Here is a 25,242-nt window from a genome sequence, read left to right as displayed (position 1 = left end):
AAAGAATTTTTTTGGGAATAATAATTGCGATTTGCGTTGCTGATAAATTTTATAGTATAAGAATAAAGAACTGAAAACAAGAAATGCGGCCGCTCATCTTTTGTGGATGGCCGCTCAATTTCACGATCCGCGATGGAGTATTTTATCATATTCCATACAACCTTGGTCCTGGGGACCCCAGGCTTTACTGTTTATACTTTATAAGCATGCAGATGACGGAGTGATAGGCCGAGCGCCGCCCATTAAATTCCATATTAAATTTGAAAATCGTATACATTTCTATGTAACGCTAACCATAATATGTTTATTGTTTATGCAACCTGATATGACACAGATCTGTGCAAAATGGTAATACTATAATACTAACTCGAAATAATATGCTATCAATTAGTGCCTAGTTGGATACGTACTGTATGGTGAAATTAACGATTTACTTGATCGGCTCAGCGCCCACGCCAATAATAATTGATTTCAGAATATCGCGCAAAATAACTTTGCGGACTGAGAAACTCCATAAAGTTATAACTAATCGGACACGTACGCCGCGCAGGCAGGCAGACAGGCAGGCAGGCAGGCACGCACGCACGACGGTCGCAAAGCTACCATATACAAAAAACCTCGTTCGCTAACCCTTGTCCTTGACTCTTTTGTGCCTTTGGCACTTTGAGTCAGGGATCGGGAAAAAATCTGAGATAAAAACCATGGCAATGTTGGTGTTAGAAATTAAATTCGATTAATAAAGCGCTGTTCTAGAATTAGGTTTTAATTTTACAAGGTTACATATCCAGGTATTGCACAAATTTTATTAAACTGTAAAGTTTACCCAACGAGTTTTACCCACTTCTGGGGAATTCGTAATATTCACACTTCAAGGCAAATTTTGGTAGATTTATTTTTAAAAAATTTGTTACGTTTGATAATCTAGCTCTCTTATCTCTATTTTATCGCTACATTACAACTGCCGTTGTGCTGGAACTGTGTTTTTTATTTTTTACTCTCCCTACATTACTGAAGAGCATGAGGACTTTAACGGGTGGATCAGTAAACTCGCTGAAGCTACGAACTGCGAAAACAAGTCAGAGTTTTCAGTTGAAACGTTCAAAAAGCCAGTGAAGGGAGTATTAGGTAAACTTTTGTATAATGCGTATCGACTACCAGTGCTCATGTAAGTACGTTTCTGGATATCAAGAAAGATATGGAAGAGTTGAAGAGCCATCTTATCCGATCGCAAAGTACTGTTATCAAGCTGCAGGCTGAACTTCTGGAAATCAAATCGAAGCAGTTGGAATCCGTGCACTCCACCGTCAAGACCGCCGTTTAAGACACTGTCCAAGTTGAGATGACATACAGTCAAGCTGTGTCTTAAACTGCACCTGTGCTTACAGAAGAGAGTTTGAAAAAGGTTAGTACAGAATGCTGTATCGTAAGAGGATCGCTGTAGAGCTGTAGGAATGTGCTCATCTTTGGTTTGAAGGAGACTGATGAGGAAAAACTGTGTGATAAAGTTGTGTGATAAAGTTGTGTGATAAAGTTGTAAATGGTTCACTTTGAACCATTTACTAAGAATATGTATTTGCCTTAGTTAATTCAAGAACTTCCAATTCCAATTTTAGCAAACAGTTTATTGTAAAAACATCTTTCTTTTGATTATGATCCAGCTCATTTTATTTAACTTTTAATCGCTTTTTTTCAGATTTATAGCATATATGCTCTTATGACACTGCTACGAGCCACTTTCTTTCTGCTATTTTTAACATTGGGGTCTTCTATAATTGGCTATTGGCCCCAGACAAGATGGCCCGAAGGAAAATTTGCCCTTCCTTCAACTCGAGTCCAAGGTAAATAAATAGTGTAACATAATAATCGCTCCTTTGGATCATGTTTTGTATACAAGAAAACTAATTTATTAATACAGGAGTAAGACAAGAGAACAGGTAATAATTATAAATGTTCAAGAATATGTCAAGAATAAGCCCTGAGATCCAGATTGTGGGGATTGTAAAAGTTCCTGTTATTTGCACAGTAGAATAATAACTCTACAACAGAGGAATTTAATTCTCCCTTTGAATCAATCAAGCTAGATGATTTGTTGTAAATACTGAGATCAAACTATCAATTTACAGGCTATCGTCAAACATGTTGCAAGGCGTCATATTCAGTGACATAAGCCTAAAAATTGTAAAAAGTTAGTAAAACCCAAAATTCCTTTAAAAATCTGAACACTTCTAAAACAGTTATATAATTGAAATTAAGATGTTAGGAGTAAGGGAAGGCCAAAAGGATTTATAGTGTTTATTCCCAAAGGTTTTAAAGTCTTGAGTTGCTGAATATATTTTTCATGTTCACGAACTTCTAAAGTTTTAGGACTAGAATTATCGATAATTGACACATTAAAAATTTTGTTAAAATCCTCCCTTTGTCTAAAACCATGATCCAACAAATGTAAGCCCAAACTATATCCATCACTTGTTTCATCTACCTTATCATCATTTAAAAGTTTATAATATTTGACCCTAACTCTACAACAAATGGTGATGACTGTGGACTGAATTGTAAGTATTTTGGTCTTCGGCTTCCTCCTCAATTTTGAAGTCCAAATTCTTCAAGCCTCAAAAGTCACATGTGCAAAATTTTTCATTTCATTTTGTTATTTAGTCACAATAACTACTGTTTGAAGTTGTTTTCTGGAGAAACATTTCTCTTTTTCAGCATGCTATGATTCTTATTTCCTTACTTGAAAGTTGAAAATCTTATAATCTAGGAAATCAAATATTTATATTAGTACTGCAATGTGTTCCAATTGATGAAACAAACCCGTCTTCATCCTATTGAAATGTTCAAACTATTCCACCCCAACATATTGCACCTGAATCTAACCTGAACTCCAGCTCTCCAGCAAATAGAGCTTCATCATTCTAACTTTTATATTTTAGGTTGTCCTGAGTCGAGTGACGTCGTATTCGAGATAGGTACACGAGTGTTCGACTGTGAAGATACTAACCCTATCTCCGCCCACTCCGTGTCAATGCATCTGGAACTCCGGCTGGACTTTGAAAAGGATATTCATATGTCTTTTTGCAGTAAAACTGTTACCTTAAAGGGTATGATAACCGTGATAGAGGAATTTAATTCTCCCTTTGAATCAATCAAGCTAGATGATTTGTTGTAAATACTGAGATCAAACTATCAATTTACAGGCTATCGTCAAACATGTTGCAAGGCGTCATCTTCAGTGACATATGCCTCAAATTATTTGTTATATAGTAGTGTTGAAAGTATTAAAACCGTGATAACCGTGATATTTCATTAATATTTCATTACGCATTTCCGTTCGTTACGTGGTTATCTTTATTTGATTTGTAAAATAAATGGCATTCGCCCAATACCAGTTTATGATGTATATATGCACATTTCACATAGCACAATGCACATAACCAACATTATATTCCTTCCTCCCTAAATGATATAATTAAAGTATTTGATTTTGTTCAATCTTGTCCAACCATGCAAGTAAATCTCCCTTAATATGCCCAATTTTTCAGACAAAGACCTGACGGGAGGCCCATGGCCCAGTGGCCAGTATTGTTTCTACCAAGTTGATAACAGCTGTCCGGATGGTTTTGAAGATGGTTGGATACTATGGCAGGACGAGAGGAACCAAAACAGGTACATACCGATTGGTTTGTGAGTTTTGACCGATCGCGATGTTAGGCAGGAATTTTACAGATCCGCCCATCTTTTATTATCGTCAGTTCAAAATAGTTTTACTTATCAATACACATAATAATAACCTACTGTTATTGCTCAATATCTCAGAAACTCGTGGCGGGGTATAATGCCTACCGGTCAGTACGATCTTCCAGCTCAAACCAAGATGAACTTCTGTTGCATGACCACCGGCGATCCAGACATTCCTGTGGAACTGCCCAGAAGCAGGAATTTCGCCCTGTTAAAATATGGAGACAACTGTCAGGTAAGAGATCCTTATTTTTATTGTAATCTGGGTATAATTAAACAATCATATCTTTTTGCCAACCTTCATGTAGCCAGACTTTTCCCTTTTCCAGATTGAGACACATGTTACATCGTTTGTTTCAAAACCTGTTGGCCAAATAAAATTATTAGCTCAAAGTTAGAGTGGTATCTGCAGTGAAGCCTAAAACAATCCCACTAACTGGCCTCATTGTTCTGTTGTATTGATAACATGTACAATTGGCCCAAATAACTATCATTCCTTACATTGTACTGCTCACCTACAACTTGGCATAGCCTGTTTGAAATCATCTTTTGTCCAATACATCATTTATAGTTCAATGTAAAATATTCTCCTTAGAAGGGTTCACAATGCCCAAGTAATCGATAATAAATAACCAGCAGTTAAGTTATAATCAGGGCACAGTGCCTGAAGCGCCCTTTGTCAGCACTGTAAACAGTACAGCGGCCATTATCTGTGATGCTAATGTCATACCTTTCATCTTTTCATGTTGAGTAATAACCACTCAGAATAATTCCATATCCATTAAAATACTTCACCTCTTTCATATAATCACGTCAAGACTTTAAATGATCGAAATGTCATAATATCAACATGACTTAAAGAATAAACAAAATTTATGACAGTTTAAATTACACCGCAGAAAGTGGAAGGGACGCAGGTTGAAACCGAGTATATTCTTTGGGACAACGACGAGAGAGACTGGAGTCATATCAGCCGAGAATCGGCCGAGATTCAGCCGAGATTCGGCGGAACAATCCCACAAGAGGGGGTCACTGACCTGGGAGATGTGAAGTTGGAGTTCTGTTACTACACCAAGATCCCTTATTGCGGCAACCCTGGTCAGTTGGAAATTTTACAAATTTTGTATGTACTAGCAATAAGTATCTTGTTTTATTCTCGAGATAAGTTTTCAATTCATATTTTATACACAAATACATGAAAATCATGATACACAAAATCGTTACATCGCATATTCTATATCAACCTACAATCCCTCCTAGATAATAACATATACTTTCACGAAATATAACACTGTGCTGTAGAGATTTCTACATTATGTGTTATTATGCTTCTGCTTGATAAATACTGGAACATAACGATGAGTGAACACATTCTGATCCAGTGTGTTCACTTGATAGCTGTGCTAAGTTGTTATCGTGTGAGTTGTGGCGTGAATTGTTAAAGGTGTAGAATTAATACTAGATCACGTGACTAATAGTAGGGCTGGAAAGATGGCTGTTTGGTTATTCATATCAAACGATGACATGGGGCACGTGTCTCCTTTTCCACCTTTCTCAATCTGTTAACGGTAATCATCGGTAATAAGATATTATTTTGCAGGTGTTCCCGAACATGGCCAGGTTGAGGGAGAAGAGTTTAACGAGGGCAGCACTCTGACCTTCTCCTGTGACGAGGGTTACAAACTGGAGGGTTACGATCGGATCACGTGTTTGAGTCAAGAACTGTGGAATGCTGAGCTGCCCTCTTGTCGAGGTGAGATTTGATTTTAAAATACCTTTCATAATAATTGTGTTGCTGATAAATTTTATTGGATTAAAACATACCCCACCAAGAACTAGAACTGAAAAATTGAACAATATTGGTATTAGAAATGGTTGGTCTTAAGTTCTGAGGAACATCCGAAAATCAAAACTTTATCTGAACATTATGATTAGTGGCAAAGTACGATAATTATCCCATTCGTGATCTGGAGGTAAATTCGATTAGAGCGCGGTTCTAGAATTAGCTTTTAATTTGATAAGGTTACATATTCAGGTAGTGCACAAATTTGATTAAGTAAAGTTTACCCAACGATTTTTTAAACTCATTTATTCTTTTTGAACGTCATGAATCTTTCGTTTGTGATATTTGTGTGTTCAGCCGTGCTGTTCCGACCAGGTTAGTTCAAACGGGGTCTGGGAGAGGGGGTGGAAATAGGGGGCAGGAGTGGAAATAGGGGGCAGGGGTGGAAATACTAATAGGGGGGAGAGGGTGGAAATAGGGGGCAGGGGTGGAAATACTAATAGGGGGGAGAGGGTGGAAATAGGGGGCAGGAGTGGAAATAGGGGGCAGGGGTGGAAATACTAATAGGGGGCAGGGTGGAAATAGGGGGCAGGGGTGGAAATAGGGGGCAGGGGTGGAAATAGGGGGCAGGGTGGAAATAGGGGGCAGGTTGGAAATAGGGGGAGAGAGGGTGGAAATAGGGGGCAGGGGTGGAAATAGGGGGGAGGGGTTGGTAGTAAAAACCGAAATATTATATAATACTAGATAGCACGTTGTTTAGGTTACGGGGAAGAAGCTTTAATAGTATTCTTTGATGGTCAGTTTTTATTGCATCAACAAAATATATCTATCGCATCATTACCGATACAGCCGATTTAAATATAAAATACAATACTCCACACAACGTGAAATGACAACAAACCCTATCATAATATCTTTCTAACACTTTTAACAATAATTGCACGTGCACGACGTACGTGGGCGTTCCACTCTCGTTACTATGCATAATATGCAACTTCCTATTTGCACGTGGCCGGTCAGACAGACAGACAATCAAAAAGAAACTTTCAAATTATGAGGTAGACTAGAAAGCCTGTGGTCACAGGAAGGAAGCTGATATAAGAGCATTCGCTATTCTTTGATAGTCAGTTTTTATCGCATCAAATAATGTCCATCACAACCGAAGATACAGCTAATTAAATTGTAACTCGCACTGAACACTACATAATAACACTACTTAGTAAAATTAAAACAGATCAAAATGTCGCTCCAATATCTTTCCTACAACGAACATACAAAAAATAAAAACAGAAACTTTTGAATTATAAATTAGGTGACTCGTATCCTCTGTTAACGCGCTTATTGTTGAAAATGACGTATGATTGTGAAATAACGTCTCCCCGGAAAAAATCAAAATAGGTCTGATAGAAAGATTGAGCTTTCAAGAGCCAATTTAAACTTAAATCCGGTCTTTGGATTAATTTAGCTTCAAATCTAATTAATGTTTGGCTGAAATAGTTTTGCTACTGTGGGAATTCAAAACAAATTCATTGTAGTTGAACATACATACTTAAAAGAAATTAATATAAAATAATAAAATATCATTTCAGCACTAACCGAGCAACCACCAACTCGGTTACATATCCGGGGCCCCAGTCTCCAGTCTGCAGTAGTGGGGGGAGCCTCCTCCATAACTTGCTCTATTGCTGCACCCTCTGCAGACGACACATTCCAAATGTTAATTGATGGTGATGATATCGGTGATTCACCATCATACTGGCAAGAGGCCGACTTCACAAGATCCTCCTACCGATTAGAGAATGGAACAGTAAAAACGTCCATAACTGTCTTAATCTATGAATTCACAGAAGCCCATAACAACACATATATACGATGCTTCTCTTCGAGATTCAGAGAACAAATTTCCATGACTCTCTTGCTAAGACCTGACAGTTCAAGTAAGTTGAGAGGTTATAAGTGACTAATTTAAGAAATATAACTGTAATAAGTTATAACAGTAGTCTCAGATACGTTGGGGTGCCGTATCATTATATAATAATATTGGTCATTTCCATCGTGCATGCAGAAACACGCACGAGTTTTAAAGTATATCACGTGATACTGTTGGCGGTGAGTGTATCTGCATTCTGCGTTGCTCACACCCTTTGGCGTATCTAATGTCCATATTATGACGATGTGACACGTCGCTTAATTTCAGGTTTGTGTGGCCCTGGTCAATTTAGATGTCCCGAGCGCTGTATTGCCTCCCACTGGAGATGTGACGGAGAGGAAGATTGTCTGAATGGTGTAGATGAGTTAGGCTGCAACGGTAAATTAGAATTAAAATTATGCCCATATTAATCAATAATTCACACTCTACAACTCTGATGTTATACAAACAGATCTAAGCAGAGATTCAGAAACTTAACTTGCATTTAAATATTACCCAGTGTAATTGTGGTTCTAATGTCTATCTTTCCACAGGTCCAACGACACCGACAACACCGACACCAACACCGACACCCGAACGAAGTGAGTGGACTACAGCAGTACCGGAGTGTATCGAGGACGAGTTCCGGTGTCCAGACAGGTGTATCTACAGAAGCTGGGTTTGTGACGGCAAAGATGATTGTAGTGATGGGTCCGATGAAGTAGAATGTCCAGGTAGATATACAACTCGCAACAAAATAATAAAATAAAACAAGCCAAACTACATCAGATTAAACATATTTCGAAGACAACATGTATTTTTAAATCAACTATAAGGGGTCTTTAAATCCTTACATCATACGTTTGCAGTGGAACAAACGACTGAACCAACAATACCGCCCAAAGATGAGACTACAGGTACAACGGAGGGTCAACAAATGACAACAGCAGAAATCATGATCACATCACCAGAATCCACTTCCGCGTCACCGTCTGTAACAACAGAGACAATAGTGGAGCCCACGGAACAAATCATCTTGTTCCAACTGGTCAGACAGTATGGTGACGTTTCACCCGGAGAACTTGGGCTCTTGCTCTACAAGGGGGGAACAGTGTGTGACGACCATTTTGATGACGGCACAGCCGATACTATTTGCAGAACAATGGGATATGCTAGTTCATCAGGATGGCGGTCTGAGGTAGAGGTAGGCTACCGATCACGATACGATATCACACTGGATGATGTGAGATGTGAAGATAGAAGCTGGGAGAGTTGCAGCTACACAACTTCTCACAACTGTGGGCACATTGAAGACGTCTTCCTTAGTTGCATTAATGATGGTAAACATTTGTTATTGCAACATTATATTATACTGTAGGCATAAATTTAGGAAATATTATTAAAACCAAGAACTATCGATATTGTCACAAATTGATATAAAGTTAGATTTGAAGATTCATCATGGAAAAAGACATTATATATAATTATTAGAATTTACACACAATATGGACCCTTAAATAGCTTATGTGTTAATAGCTTCAGAAACTGATCTTAACTTGCATTTGAATATCACCCAGTGTAATTGTGGTTCTAATGTCTATCTTTCCACAGATTCAACGACACCAAAACCGAAACCGAAACCGACATTGACACCAACACCAACACCGACAACACTGACACTCGAACAAAGTGAGTCGACTACAGCAGTTAAGTCATAGGTGCAGATTTCGTTTTGAGGTGAACTTTTAAGTTCCCGAGAAATCCTCTTAGGTTTGCTTTTTTTCTCCTCGGGCACATTTGTATCCTACGGGCCAGGTAAACCTAAACTACATATTGACCGTTAAGAGGCTCATGGTAGTCGGGTGGCGCGTACGTCGGTATCTGTCGAGGAGCCAAATCATCTGAAAAGCCCTAAACATATATTTTGCTCAGGCACGTAGCCAGGATTTTTCTTTGGGGGGGGGGGGGCTGTCGGCGAGCGAAGCTGCATACTGTGGCAGGGGTCTGGGGGCGCAGCCTCAAGCGGGGTCCAGGGGCGGACCCCATTGGCGGGGGCTTGGGAGGCGCAGCCCCCGGTACAATTTTGCGAAATAGGGTGTTTTAGGCTAAATTGAAAGTTTAATGAATTTACAAAAATGAATGGTTTGGCATAATCATTGCCTACAATCCTGACCTGAGTAATTTCCCCCTTTGAGACTTTATTTTGGGTTGAAAATTGAGTTTATCAAGAGGAAGTGAACAATTTCTGGTTCAAATTTGGATTTGAAGCCATGTTTAATTTTTTTCTGCTGAGGTCAATTTTTTGCGCAGAAAGCGCTCGATTTTAGGGGAAAAATTTAAGTTTGCTTTTAATTTTTATGGTCCTGTCGGCACCTGAAATCGACGAAATCTGCAGGGGTGCCTGAGAAATTTCCCCCTTTGAGACTTTATTTTGGGTTGTAAATTGAGTTTATCGAGAGGAAGTGAAAAATCTCTTGTTCAAATTTGGATTTGAAGCCATGTTTGATTTTTTTTGTTGAAGCCAATTGTTTGCGCAGAAAGCGCACGATTTTAAGGGAAAAAATGTATGTTTGCTTTTAATTTTTATGGTCCTGTCGGCACCTGAAATCGACGAAATCTGCAGGGGTGACAGCAGTACCGGAGTGTATCGAGGACGAGTTCCGGTGTCCAGACAGGTGTATCTACAGGAGCTGGGTTTGTGACGGCAAAGATGATTGTAGTGATGGGTCTGATGAAGTAGAATGTCCAGGTAGATATACAAACTACATCAGATTAAACATATTTCGAAGACAACATAACATGTATTTTTAAATCAACTATAAGGGGTCTTTAAATCCTTACATCATACGTTTGCAGCAGAACAAACGACTGAACCAACAACACCGCCCAAAGATGAAACTACAGGTACAACGGAAGGTCAACTAATGACAACAGATGCAGAAAACATGACCACATCAGAAGAATCCACTTCCGCGTCACCATCTGTAACAACAGAGACAATAGTGGAGCCCACGGAACAAATCATCTTGTTCCAACTGGTCAGACAGTATGGTGACGTTTCACCCGGAGAACTTGGGCTGTTGCTCTACAAGGGGGGAACCGTCTGTGACAACGAATTTGATGACATCACAGCCGATGCTATTTGCAGAACAATGGGCTATGCTAGTTCATCAGAATGGCAGTCTGGTGGAGAGGTAGGCTACCGATCGCGATACGATATCACACTGGATGATGTGAGATGTGAAGATAGAAGCTGGGAGAGTTGCAGCTACACAACTTCTCACAACTGTGGGCACTCTGAAGACGTCTTCCTTAGTTGCATTAATGATGGTAAACATTTATCATTGCAACATTATATTGAACTGTAGGCATAAATTTGAGAAATATTATTAAGACCCAGAACTATCGATATTGTCACAGAATTGTGTTCAGACAAATTGATATAAAGTTAGATTTGACGATTCATCATGAACATTGGACAAAGACATTATATAAATATTAGACTTTACACACAATATGGACCCTTAAATAGCCTATGTAGGCCGGGATATATCACTGCCACAGTTAGGAGTATTTACCGCTGAGTCAAAACCCACATTAGGTGAGCAATTCTATTCAGAGCGCCCTTACATATCCAATAGTATCTTAAACAATAGTAACTTAAACAATAATCAATAGAAATTAACCCTTATTAACTCCGCACCACACCCGCATATTTGAAAACATGCATCACATTGTCGCATGAAAGTATGAACTCTCTACATACGGTCCAAACAGATCGTTATGAGCGCTCCCTTCCCTAATATGTTTATTTAGTATTACATGCCAGTGTAATTATGATATACCTTAGGGCCAATAAATTTGGTTCACAATAAATTTGGTTACCACAATTTTAGTCACATTTTTCGAATTTTTGAGATCATTTTCCATTCCATTTACCTTAAGGGGGCCGGGGGGGTCTTCATCAAAATTCTCTCGAATTTGATTTTATAGTTGTTTCTGATAGAGGGGAGTGATATCTATCAGCTGTTTTTGGTCCCATGGAAAAATATTGTCCTTCCCCAAGGTTGCCACACGCCAGAGGTAGGCAGAGCATCTCAATGCTATCCTCTCGTGGGCTATCTTGGCCCAGCCTCTCTTTAAAAAAAATTGTTCTTAGCCGAAATTATTGCCGGTCAAAGGTCAGCGCTTATGTGTAATTGTATTGCGCGAGCGATTTTCAATAGCGCGCCCTGAAAATCGAGTCTAAAAATCTATCTTCTCCTACATTTTTTGAGCAATCACCCTGAAATTTTCAGGATATGTTCTAAGGACCATTTAGAAGAGAATGTCAGGCCAGAATTTTGAGATAGGCCTTAGAACATTTTTTATTCGATTTTGAAAATCTTGGACCTGAAAAAATCGTCAAAAAACGAGGTCCAACATTTTTAAAATTGAATAAAAAATGTTCTAAGGCCTATCTCAAAATTCTGGCCCGACAATCTCTTCTAAATGGTCCTTAGAGCATATCCTGAAAGTTTCAGGGTGATTGCTCAAAAAATGTAGGAGAAGATAGATTTTTAGACATCGATTTTCAGGGCGCGCGATTGAAAATCGCTCGCGCAATACAATTACACATAAGCGCTGACCTTTGACCGGCAATAATTTCGGCTAAGAACAATATTTTTCCATGGGACCAAAAACAGCTGATAGATATGATGAAGACCCCCCCCCCCCCCCCCGGCCCCCTTAAGAACGACAAATTTAGTCTACCCCGTCTGAGCATTACAGATTAAGCTGCAATGCATTACTCAGGAATTTCAATGACATCTGAACCAGAGTTTGTGACTCTGTACCACTAAGTTCTTCAGTACACTGTTCAGTGTTCAGTTTCTATTTCACCCTTTTTCGACTTGACCATTTCTGTCGGTACGACCTAGTTTATATCGATATGATTCAATTAATTTGAATGGAAATCACCTAACATTAAGCATTTTCTCAACTTCTGTCCATGACTTCGCGTTGACTTGATCAAACTTTTTAATGTCACCAAAATGTAAACCAAAATCGGACTAATGCTATTCTGATTCTTTGACTTTTTCTTTTACGTTTTCTTACTGAATTTTAAATTATAAACTGCGATCATATAATATATAGACACGGTACGCAAACGTATCTATAATATGTTTCAGGCTGTTATACAAGCTACGAGCAGAATGTTGGTATGTTTCCGGACTCCCAGAAATTAAAACAGAGACGGTTCATGAGTTTTGAGAGTTGTCAGGAATGGTGTGATGATACTCCACGCTGTCAAGGAGTAGCCGTGAGTCCCGAGAATTGGGCTGACCGAGAGTGCTTTCTGGTGGGCACTACGCAAATAACAGCAAGGCGTGGATGGACTGCAAGTTCCCTAACTGATTGTGACCAGGGTAAATTACAAAACGCATTTTTCCTTTTTAAGCTCAAGTGTTTTTTATCGTGCATGGTTTTCCGTGGGCCTCAGTGCCTCAAAGTGGTGCCTCAGGGGCCTCAAAGTGGTGCCTCAAGGGCCTCAATGCGTCACAAGGTTATCTGGATCTTGTATGATCCAAGTACAACAGTCCTGGACATCTCACTTCGTGCCCGAATATACCTAATTTAAGTTAAAACAGGATCTACAGAATGAACCACATACAATTTGAACTTTTTTGAAAAATCATCACCGCCTGCCTCATTATCTTATCTTATCTTATCTTATCTTATGAGGATTCGTTGCGACGCAACAAGGCCATCGAATGAGTCGACCACCTTTGTTATTTTACTTCGGCATTACCTGCATTACAATGTAAACCAGCACTTTCAAGGAAGAGCTTTACAAGAAAACAACAATTTCAAGAAAACAACAATTTTATTTAGTATCAGTTAAAGCAGACAAAAACATATTTTATATATTTAAACTAGTGCAAACTTTAGACCATATATCTTAGGGGACTTGGAGTAGCAAGAGAGTGACCAGAAAGTATATGTATACTTTTACCAAAAATACGTCGAAATGAATCCAGGGTGATACAGGATCTGAGAGTGCAGACCATAAAGTTTACGCACCCACCCTTGCCTCCTGAATTCTTGGTTGGAAAGACAATTATGCAAAATTGGTCGTTTATACTCCAAGTCCCTTTGTTAATAGAAGTAGTATTATTTATGTCTGGAGTTAGCTTCATTCAATAATAACAATATCAATATAATCAATATTAATATCAATATCAGACTAAACTATCAAATATATAAATTATCAAATATCAATTATTAATTCACTCTGATTAAAAAGTTATAAATTAGGATATCTAATATTTAAGAATTACAACTATAAGTTGTTAAAAACGCCCAAAATAGATCTGAGATATTTTCAGTCTGTAGTACAATAATGATAGCAATAGTTTAAATTATGTTATGTGCCGCTGCAATTAGATTAAATTACTGTAACTTAAAATTGTTTGGAGTCCAAGTCTCTTTTAAGTCAGCAGCCTGTGATTGTATTAATAGTGCTTTCGTTCTCAATTTTATCAAGTTAATGGAAGTTTCTAGACAATTGCTTGAAGTTAAAATTACAAGAAGCCGAAGGATCGTTCCTAAGGCCAGCGACGGTTAAGGCACTATGCCACACTTTCTTCGCCCGAGGCTTCGCTGTGTTGATCAAGCACAGCTCCTCATTTAACCCTCACACCCGATTTCTCGAGAATTCGGCTGAGTGAACCGTGGGGCTACATATACCACTCGGGATCCTTAGCAGAGCGTCAACGACGCTCACCCCACAACTAGGCAGGCAGTGGGATTCGAACTCGCGATCTCACGATTACAAATCCGATGATCAACCAACTACGCTACCTGGCCGTTATTAGCCGTCATTAGCAAAATTTAGCAAAATTTAGCAAAATTTAGCAAAATTTAGCAAAATTTAGCAACATTTAGCAAATTTTGCTGTCCACTTTTGTTCGTCAATATCCGGCAATGTCCTGTCCTGTCCTTTTTGGATTCTATGTGACAAGCGGACATAGACGGACGTGATCTATCAATTCGACAATGAGCACCCGTCTGAGCAGGTTAAGCTGCAGATTACAGATTTTAAAGCTGCAATGCATTACTCAGGAATTTCAATAACATCAGATCCAGAGTCTGTGACTCTGTGTCACTAAGTTCTTCAGTACGCTGTTCGGTTTCTTTTTCACCCTTTTTTGACTTTACCATTTCTGTCGGTACGACCTAGTTTATGTCGATATGATCCTTCAGCCGTTTCAACAGACCATGCATTGAGATGGATCGATTAAAAATGTTATCTCCAAGAGGAGCTCTAACCCTTTAAGTGCAATAGGAATTTGGTACGGTTTTGTACAATAGGAACAGTGATGTCCTTATATTAATTATAAAGCCCTATAATCAATGTAGGAAATGTAAGCTTAATAATATTCAATAGTCATGTCATATATGCTCTACTGAAATTTTGGTCTCCTTTAAAATTAGTCGTCGAAAAATTTTTTCTCATGAAATTTGGTTTACGACAATTTTAGTCAAAAGTTTGAACCAACGCTACATAATATGCAGTATTCAGTAATGGGAGAGAGAGCGAGGAGGAAGAAAATGTGAGCCATTTTACGTAACATTTGCATTTGTGGTTTAAGGGGGCCGGGAAGTCTTCATCAAAATTCTCTCGAAATTGATTTTATAGTTGTTTCTGATAGAGGGGAGTGATATCTATCAGCTGCTTTCGGTCCCATGGAACATTGTTGTTCCTAGTCGAAATAATCGCTGGTCAAAGGTCAGCGCTTATGTGTAATTGTATTGCGTGAGCGATTTTCAATTTTTGACTATCTCAAATTCGGCTCAATACTTCTTATCTCTTCTAAATGATCCCTAAAACATATCCTGAAAGTTTCAGGGTGATTGCTCAAAAAATATAGGAGAAGATATATTTTTAGACTCGATTTTTAGAAAATCGCTCACGCAATACAATTATACATAAGCTCTGACCTTTGACCGGCAATAATCTCGGCTAGAATAGACCTTTTCGAGAGAATTTTGCTGAAGACCCCCCCCCCCCCCCCCCGGCCCCCTTAAAACCATCAATTCAACCACTTAACACCAGCCGATTTAAAAAACCTTAATCATTTGGCCTCCTCATAGTTTTGTCGGCACTATACCGATAAAAACCAGCCCCGTAACTCTTACCGTTTTCTTGATTAAGCCGCTCTGAAATTAAAAACGCACAAACACACGTTCTGAGATTATTGTTTAAGATTAGATTTTACACACATCATGGACCTCTTAATAGCTTATGTGTTTTCTTGTTGTTAACGAGATAGTTAACCGTACAATTCCCAGATAGGGAGGAGGAGGAGGAGCAGGAAGAGGAGCAGGAAGAGTTCAGTCAGATGAGTCAGGACGGGAACCAAGTGTCAGGGGGGCAAGAAGGACTGCTACTTTACAATGGAGGAACTGTATGTGACGATAACTTTGATATTAATGCAGCCCACGCAGTTTGCCGAAAACTGGGGTATCCGGAAGCAATGACCTTCAGAAGTGGGCAGGTTCACAGATTCGCAGAAACCCTAAACATAACACTAGATGATGTGGCGTGCAGAAACCGAGACTGGGAGGAGTGCACTTATTCCACATCTCACAACTGTGGACATTCTGAAGATGTATTCCTTACTTGTGCTGCCGCCCAAGGTAATGTCCATGACTTTAAATTATTGGTCCTCCAATCAAACTCTTTGATTGCAATCGGGGGAAACACTTTATTTTGAAAATGTACCCTAAAAAAATAAATCAAACGCTTTGTACTATATACCTTGTGATCAATATCATAGATCATACTTAAGGATCATAGATCAAGTTGAGGAAGAGAACCCCCAATAAATAGTGATGGTGCTCATTCCCCAAATTTATTAAATTCAATGCTCTGCTCACAAAGTGCTCTAGTGACTTTCAGATAAGAAACAATATGCTTATCAGGCTCTGTAGTCTGTAGCTTGCTCGTCAAGTTTAAAGTAAAGCAAATGATGTAACATATTATCATGTAACATATCGTGTAACATATTGTTTAACATATTATATAACATATTATGTAACATATTATGTAATTGCACCTATAGACTAGACACGATACCGGATACAGTGAGATACAGTAACCCACGATCTCCAGGTAATGCGACAGTAGAAATTTTCACGCTGATCAACGAATCTGGGGATGAGGTTGGGGCTGGAGAGAGAGGTTTACTGCTTTACAACAGAGGCACAGTTTGTGATGATGCCTTTGATGACAACGCTGCAGGAGCGATCTGTAAAGCAATGGGATATGAAAGTGGAGCTAGTTGGAGCAACAGCAATGACTTTGACATACAGAGCGACTTTGAAATCAAAATGGATGAAGTACAGTGTGTGAGTGACGATTGGGCATCTTGTGAATTCCAAACCAGCCACGATTGTTCACATAGTGAGGATGTATTCCTCCTGTGTCGCGGAGGTAAATTTAAGATATTTTTATTCGTCGATTTACGCTAGCTCCTAGGTAGCTTCCAAATAACTCTAGCAGTTCTTTTTGAGCTCTTACTTCAGATTTCTAACGAGTCTTCTTCGTCATCTCATCCAGCTTTTACAACTAATTCAAGGATAAACTTGAGTGGATCTTCCCTTTTATTTATACAGTTGATGGTTTCCAATACTGCGCATCATGTCAATTCCATTCACTGTCTTTTTTTTACTACAGAAGCTATCACGCACTTAATCTGCAGTCTGTACAGCTTCTATCATTTTTGTAGACAGTTTGTCATAATCAGCCTTTGCAAAGTATCGGTATATTGGTTCTTACATAATTAATTTCAAAGAATTGTTTGGTCTATGATGTAACCAATCGCTGTTTTAGAAGAAGCTGCAGCCGAAGGATTTAGAATAGTGAACGGAGATGGCAATGACGTTGGGGATGGAGAGATAGGTTTACTCTTATACAATGGAGGAACTGTATGTGACGATGGATTTGGCACAAATGCTGCAATTGCTATTTGCCGAGAATTGGGGTATCCAGGATCCCCATCGAACTATACTAGTGGAAACAGGGACGACCGGAACGGGTATGATATCACACTGGATGATGTGGACTGCTATTCTACGAGCTGGTCCACCTGTACCTTCTCAGAAACACATAACTGTGGACATTCTGAGGATGTTTTCCTGACGTGTAATCGTCCAGTACCAGAGGTAACACACCCAGGACCTGACCCAACACATTCCACAACACCCGTTGAACCAGATTATACACGATCAGGTGAACCAGATATTGACTCCTGCTTCATGAGCAACAGAAGGAGTAGTGGCTCAGTGATACAAGAAGTAACATATACTGGGAGGGAGGATTGTGTGGAGCTGTGTTTATCTGAGAGCAGGTTGGTTTTTTATTTGTATTTTACTAATGATATAATCCAATCTGGACTGTAAAGTGACATTTTATCCAGACAATTGAGATTGCAGCTTGTCTGCTCGTCGCCAACAAATACTTGCATAAATTTGGAATTATCACTAAGCAAATTTTACAGATGCGAGGGTATTGCGATCAGTCCACTCAGTTGGGGGGTGACAGGGTGTTACATTATTGGAGAACACACAACTTTTGCAGACTCAGAATGGCAATATGCCGACAGATCTTGCTTCGAAAGTGAACCTGGTTAGTTCAGTGTATTTTAAAACCAATTATTACTTAAAACTTTTCAGATTCTGATTAGTAAAGCAAATTTAGCTCGGCCTGTAACCAGTTTAATCTTCTTGAGCTGTGCTGTTTTAAAAGATGTCTTTTAAAAATACCCATTGTTATTTACTTATAGTAAGTACACTGTAGGTCCCGTCACAGAGGTCCCGGAACCTGACATAGAGGAACCTGGGTGGAATAGGTTTAGACTGGTTGATGAAGATGGTAATGCCATGAGGTTTGGTCCGGGTCTACTGACCTATAATGGGGGTACCGTATGTGATGATGGTTTTAGTGACAATATTGCTGATGTTATCTGCAAGGAAATGAATTATGCCAGATCAACAGGCTGGGAAAATGGACCGATGTTTGAAATGCAGGAAGAGTTAGATATAAACCTTGATGATATCGACTGTCAAGATCAGAGCTGGTCAAATTGTACATATACGGAAGTGCACAACTGTGGTCATTCTGAAGATGTCCACCTGACATGTTTTCGCGGTAAGAGATTTAAATTCGATGTATCTAATTTGTTGATGGAACACATGGCTAAAAGTACCCAAAGGGTGGCAACTAAGCTAATTACTTGGTTCGGAAAGTTGATGAAATATTTGGGTTATTTTTGATATGTATTTTAAAATGTAATAATCTCTATTCGGAGAATTATTTCTGCTGTCTGTCTGTACGACCGCCCACGTGCAAAACAAACGAAAAATATGAACTTGCGTAGTAACCACTAACCATGGTAACGAGGGTTGTTACACGCACGTGCAAGTGCAAAGATTGTAAAATTCGGCATTTTTTATCGTTTTTGTTGATATTACAAAAAATACTATTAGCTTCCTCCCTGTGACCACGGGTTTTCTAGTGTTTTAATAATTCGGTTATTTTGTTTTCAGGAGAGACTTGGGAAACTCAACAAAAAGATGTTTGGTTTCCACACTCCTGGGAGGATACACCTTTTCAAGTGAAGACAACCTCCTCGATAGGAAGTGATGATGAAATCTTTTTTGAAGTTGGGCAAATTAGAGGCAGCGATTTTGCAAGAATTGTAGTGCGATTAAGTAATACTCCTATCTTCTACATTGCCGAGTGCCAAAATGACGCACCGCTGCAAGATCTACCCGACGCCAAAAATGACGTGAGGATTTGGACATTCATTAAGCAGGGATTGGAAAGTATTTCAATCAAGTGTAACGGAGTATTGGTGGCAGAAATGAATTTTGATGAATCTGATGAAGAAGATTGTTTGTCCTCAGAGTGGGTGACTAGTACAGTAGAATTCATCAAGTTTAATCCTGATTGGGATAAAACAGTGGGTTTTAGAGTTGGTGATACAGGTGGGTTAATATTGTGATATCATTACCTGGGGACCCTAGGCTATTCCGCCGAATAGAAATTTGTCGGAATGACAGGCTGAGCACGGCGCCCAGTACATATGACTGCCCACGTGCAAATAGATGAGAAATAGGTATAGGTATATGATAGTAACGGGGGTTATTTCACGCACGTGCACGTGCAATGATTGTTTTAACGTCATTTTTATCGGTTTTGTGGTAATTACGTTGTGTTCAATGCGAACTAAATTTTAATGGGCTGTAATTATTCGGTTGTGACGGATATTTTTTGATGCGATAAAAACTGACTACCAAAGAATACTATTACCTTTCTCCGTGTGATCACGGGCTTTCTAGTTTATCTATAATTTAAACAAAAATCGAACTGTTTGACCTATTTGTTAGATTTTAACGGCCATTCAAAATTTGGACACGAGTCTTGAAACACCCTGTAGTTCACTAATTAGGTCACTAATTAGGTCACTAATTAGGTCACTAATTAGGTCAATCACATTTTCAGACTCTGCTGAAGCTCTCTTCAATTTGGTAGACGCAAGTGGAGAGAATGCTCGGGATGGAGGTAGATCTGGATTACTTATCTACAACGATGGCACGGTCTGTGATGACAACTTTGATCAAAATGCTGCTGATGCAATTTGCTCTCTGTTGGGTTACCAAGCCAATGGATCCTCATATGAGTCTGGTTCCAGATATCCGCTTCAGGAAGAGTACAGTATAGCATTAGATGATGTGTCCTGCAGGAACAACACTTGGTCCAGCTGTACTTACTCAAGTTTACACAACTGTGGTCACAGTGAAGACGTTTTTCTTACATGCATAAGTGACGGCCAATCTGGTACTTGATTATACATATTACAATTATTTTTATTCAAGATTTCGTTATATAATATGTATTATACAAAATAATATTGCTTAAAGTTCTAATTAAAAGGAAGCTGCTGCCTAAATAAAAAAAGATATTTTAAGCCCCCTAGTTTGAGGAGTAATGTCTAAAAGTCCCATTTCTCAACTGAATTTTTTTCCCTCAAGTGCCACAACTAAGTCAATACTATTAATCTCAATGATCAAAGTTTTCACAAACAACTAATTTAATAACTGTCTCAAGAACGTAATGTGGATGGATTGTAATAACGTACATTTCTCTAACAGAAGAAGAACACTCTGGAAGGAATGCAAGTCTATTTGAGCTTGTTGATTCTAATGGACAGCAGACCAGAGAAGATGGCCTTCATCTTATCCTACACCACGGTGGCACTATCTGTGATGATAGATTCGATAATAACACTGCTGCAGCAATATGCAGAGAGATGAACTTTACAGGGTCCCGAGAATGGAGTTCAGGTTCAATATGGGATATACAAAGCAGCTATAATATAACACTTGACGAAGTAGCGTGCCCTACTGAAGAATGGGACAGCTGCTCTTTCATGACCAGTCACGACTGTTCTCACTCCGAGGATGTCTTCCTTTCTTGTGAATCAGGTAAACAATAAACATGTCATTTAAACATGATTACGGATATTCTTCTTCAACTATTATACTAATCTAATAATAGTACTCACTATGTTTAAATTACATAACATGATGTTGGTGACAACACTTGCCTTATTGTGGGAGATTAGGTTAACCTGGGATCCTCCCCCCTTCTGCCTCAATAGCGTATGATCATTATCACAAATATAATAATTAAACGTGTTCAGGTGATGGATCGGATGAGGCTACAGATCTATATAATGTCACCATACAATTTGAGATCATAGACATGGACAGCAACTTAAGTGGAGCCACCTCTGGCCTGCTCCTAGCCTCTATCACAATGCCGAGTGAGTACAAACTGTACAAGGCTGTTAACACTTAAGAATTACTGTATTTATTATGTGTTAAGGATTCTTAGGTTGATTTTCTGCTTTAAAGTTAAACTTCAAGGATTTGAATCAAAGGAAGATATTTGCACATTGAAAAGTAGGTATTCTAACTTTTTATACAACCTGGTTCAAAATCGTACCAACAATAAATTATTGGTAGTATCCAAGAAGCCTGCCGAACGGAATCCCACATGAATCCTAACCATAACCCTAAACCTTAGCATAGCACTACCTAGCCTGAACTGTAACCATATTCCACTTTGAGATATTTGTTCCATGTTGAAAATTCTATCACATTCCTGTATCAACAAATTACAGGTGGTGAATTTGTGTATGGTACTGTTTGTGATGATAGCTTCAACCAGAATTCCATCGCTGCTGTATGTAGACAACTTGGATTTAAAGATGAAGATATTTTCGCTACTTTAAATCCACAAGGTCTTCCATCAACAAGGTCATTTTGAGTTTTGAATAACAAATTTAATTTAATTAATTAAAAAACTGCCTCTTTGAAGGCTTAGTCTATCATTTATTTATACATGTGAGTGTGTTTGTAAGTGTGTGTTTTAATGTTTGTCGTTGTCTTCATGTTTGTACATATTGTGTTGTTTCATTTGGGTTTGTTTGTGTGGTTTAAATTGGTTTTAAAATTTTAACCAAATTCAGTGAATTGGGCTATGACATTGTCTTGGACGACTTTGCCTGTAATTTAAACGACACTGATGATATTACAAGTGGCTGCACATATTCCTTGGAACATAACTGCGATCACTCTGAGGATATTTTCATAAGGTGTGGCCCTGATGCAGGTAAACTTCTGTTTGATATAATTTGAGTTAGCAACTTGGTACTAGAGTTATATTCAAAGATATAATATTCTGTAATATAGAAAGAAGAAAGTTAAAAGCTCCTTTCGATAATATACATACCAAACAGAGTCAAAATAATGTAATATATCATGTAAGATAACCCACAAAACCTCATATTTTCGCTCCTCCTCCAGATTTGATAAGCAACATAACCGATCTGTTCAAACTGACCCAACGTGATCCAAGAGGATTGCACGTAGTGGAAAAGATTGAACCTGAAATGGAGACTTACGGAGGTGTCTGTGACGATGGATTTACAGATGTAACAGCAGGAATATTGTGCTCTCACTTTGGGTGGGAGACAGGGAGGAAGGGACCTTCTCAGCTTCTTCGAAATGGAACCAACTTCGTATCAACCAGACTAAACTGTGATGCAAGAACAAGACAATGTCGAGATAGGGCCTACCTCAACAACAACAACAGCAATTCCTCTGTGTTGCTGTGTGCTCCTCACGAGTTGGCCTCTGTCTACTGTTTTAATGGTAGATTCAATTATTATGAAAATTATAGTATACACTTTAAATTAGATGATTGTAAATAACAGGGACCCAAATTATTGGTTACATTTAATTTCATAAATTTCTCAGTCATTACTTGTGCAATCTGCTTTCCTTAAATTTCGCTTTACAGTAAACTTAAATTGAATTATAATAATCTACAATTACAGACACGATGGATTACGAAGTAGATATGTTACGTGCAACAGTCAACCCAGCCAAACAATTCTCAATGACCATTATGATGAGGTTTTTATGAGATATAAGCAAATTTAATAAAATTGCATAGATGGTTTCATGACAACACAATAGTATAATGAATCTGTGATGCAATTGCATACAAAGAAAGAAAGATTATATTATCCTTGATAAGGGTCAATAATTTTAGTATGGTAAATCAGAATCTCAGAACAAAAGTTTTATAACTTCTTATTCAGTTATTACAAAGAAGGAGAGCTGTTTTATCTGCACAATGATGTAGACAGAAGTGCGGTAGCAGTAAGACAATGCGGTGATACACTAGCTCGAGTTACAGTTAGTGGAACAACTGGTCAATACACAATTGCAGGACGTCTCTTAGCCCGAATAATTTGTATTGAGCAATGTGTGGATATTACGGTTCATGGAAGAATTGTATATCGCCACTGCTTTTAAACGAATATTCAATTATTGAAATGATCTTAAGATTAAATATTTTGGTTTTTTGAGAAAAGACAATTTTTTAAAGAAAACACAATTTTATTATTAATCACCAATTCATTACACAATCAATCCATAAATATATATCCGAATAATTTTTTTAAATTTCACAAAATGTTTTTTGCTAGTTTGCCCGGTTCATAAAACAAAAATATTAATATAATATTTCTAGAGGCTTAAACGACAATGTAATAGTTGACATACGTTGCATGCCACTTTCCGCGCGCGAAGCGCGCACCGCCGATATTTGGATACGAAACATGTATCAATGTAATTGAAGATATGAACATTTTGTATGAATGGCTTAGAATTAACAAGCTGAGACTAAATATTTCAAAGTCCTCGTTCATAGTATTCGACAAATGTCCTAATCTTGACAGGCTGTCAATCCCTCTTGATTTGGAAAATGAATGTCTTCACATAAATAGAAGAAGATAAGAAGAAACCAAATCTCAGAAATACATAGGTCTCATAATAGACAACTTATTGAACTTTCAGGACCGTATTGATTATGCGAAATCAAAAGTTGCTAGAAGAATTTGATTCACGATGTCTGATGTCAATCCTTCGCAGCTCGGTGAGGCACAGTGGTGCATCTCGCCGATCTACCGGTGGTTGCGAGAAGAATTATTTGATGCGCGACGCGACCCAGTAGTGCATCGCGCTACAATAGAAGGATATGAGCATTATTATATAGGCCTACAAATCTCCTTCCACTGAAATATAAAAAAATGTTTGCAAATGCTCTTATGAGTATTGCTGAAAGCACAGTGTAAGGCCTACACGGACCGCTTCTAACTAGCCAATCCCTGTTTACATGCCGTGTAGCAGGGGACTAGAAAGAGCTAAACTAGTAAGCGGGGCATAGCCAATACACTATACTTCCATCATTGAGTATATTACCAACCAAAAGGAAAATTTCCTTGTGTTTGGAATCTACCAAGACGAAAGTTGTACAATCCAGCGAAATTCCGAAGAAGAATTTGATTGCCTGGATATTATATGTTGTAGGGTTGCCAAGACCAAACTATGTAATATCAAATATCCAGGTAAAATTTGTATTTAAAAAAATTTGTATTCCCTTACTATTAAGTATACACGCTTGCAAACTAAACTACAAACTAGACATTTGAGAAATCACTCGACCATTGTCATGTTAACCCAGCAAACCCTACCATCTGGGGTATATCTCCAAAAGTAAAATAGATAGAACCTTCCGGTTTTCAACAAAATTTCCGTCTCGTGAATTTACAGTTGGCTCCCCAGGAGCCAAATTGGGGACAACGTAGATTCTGAATTAAACCGAAAAGTTTGATTTTGGGCTAAATAAATGATCACAGCTTTTAAACTTTGCAAAGAAATGTCGTTGTCATGACTACTAGGCTCAATGCAGCGTGCGAAAGGTAAACTTGACGTGACGCGCGACGCCATACGTGCTGTTGAAAATCTATCACCTCTAGCAAGCCCAGCAGGCGGTAAGGTTTTCTGGGAATGGTCTGGCCGGGCGCGCGCAGATTCGAGAAGAAAGCGGCGCGCGCTATACTTTGTACTTCGAAGAAATTTAGACGAGTAACGCCCGTTAAGCATTTTTTGGGAAACCTTGACGGATGTTACTCGTCTAAATTTCTTCGAAGTAGCGCGCGCCGCTTTCTTCACGATGGCAAGTGCTACGAAGTAGCGCGCGCCGGGCCAGACCATTAACAATGGTCAACAGCTAGTGCACTGTAAAGTTGTGAGTTGAAATCAGATAAATTTGCAACGTTATTTAAGGCGCGTGCTATATCTATATCTAACGGGTGATACTCGTAAAATATCAGCCCAGAAAACCTTA

The 25,242-nt window shown here is 38.6% G+C and overlaps 2 protein-coding genes across 3 annotated transcripts; both read left to right on the top strand.

The window, feature by feature from the left end:
• Positions 1-1,195: 1,195 nt before the first annotated feature.
• LOC134817405 (uncharacterized) lies at positions 1,196-5,502 on the top strand. The gene is made up of 7 exons (XM_063826545.1): positions 1,196-1,315; positions 1,694-1,838; positions 2,934-3,101; positions 3,543-3,666; positions 3,817-3,973; positions 4,638-4,836; positions 5,339-5,502. The coding sequence occupies exons 1-7, from the start codon at positions 1,196-1,198 to the stop codon at positions 5,500-5,502; spliced, it is 1,077 nt and encodes a 358-aa protein (XP_063682615.1).
• Positions 4,733-23,526, top strand: LOC134816749 (deleted in malignant brain tumors 1 protein-like). Of its 2 annotated transcripts, XM_063825740.1 has the most exons (24): positions 4,733-4,836; positions 5,339-5,491; positions 7,111-7,458; positions 7,719-7,829; positions 7,985-8,164; positions 8,300-8,770; positions 9,042-9,119; positions 10,054-10,179; positions 10,287-10,760; positions 12,602-12,838; positions 15,765-16,112; positions 16,588-16,908; positions 17,308-17,824; positions 17,975-18,102; positions 18,274-18,624; positions 19,023-19,463; positions 19,981-20,316; positions 20,631-20,963; positions 21,182-21,304; positions 21,665-21,800; positions 22,013-22,155; positions 22,350-22,697; positions 22,883-22,961; positions 23,150-23,526. In XM_063825740.1, the coding sequence occupies exons 3-24, from the start codon at positions 7,236-7,238 to the stop codon at positions 23,364-23,366; spliced, it is 5,721 nt and encodes a 1,906-aa protein (XP_063681810.1). In that variant the 5' UTR covers positions 4,733-4,836; positions 5,339-5,491; positions 7,111-7,235; the 3' UTR covers positions 23,367-23,526. The 2 variants fall into 2 exon arrangements, with proteins under 2 accessions (XP_063681810.1, XP_063681809.1); XM_063825739.1 differs by lacking the exons at positions 4,733-4,836; positions 5,339-5,491 and adding an exon at positions 5,835-5,896.
• Positions 23,527-25,242: the final 1,716 nt, after the last annotated feature.

Source organism: Bolinopsis microptera, chromosome 6 (assembly GCF_026151205.1).
Source record: "Bolinopsis microptera isolate Bmic1 chromosome 6, MBARI_Bmic_1.0, whole genome shotgun sequence".
NCBI classification, from domain to species: Eukaryota; Metazoa; Ctenophora; class Tentaculata; order Lobata; family Bolinopsidae; genus Bolinopsis; species Bolinopsis microptera.
Note: the sequence above shows the minus strand (reverse complement) of the source record. Positions and strands in the feature narration are given on the sequence as shown.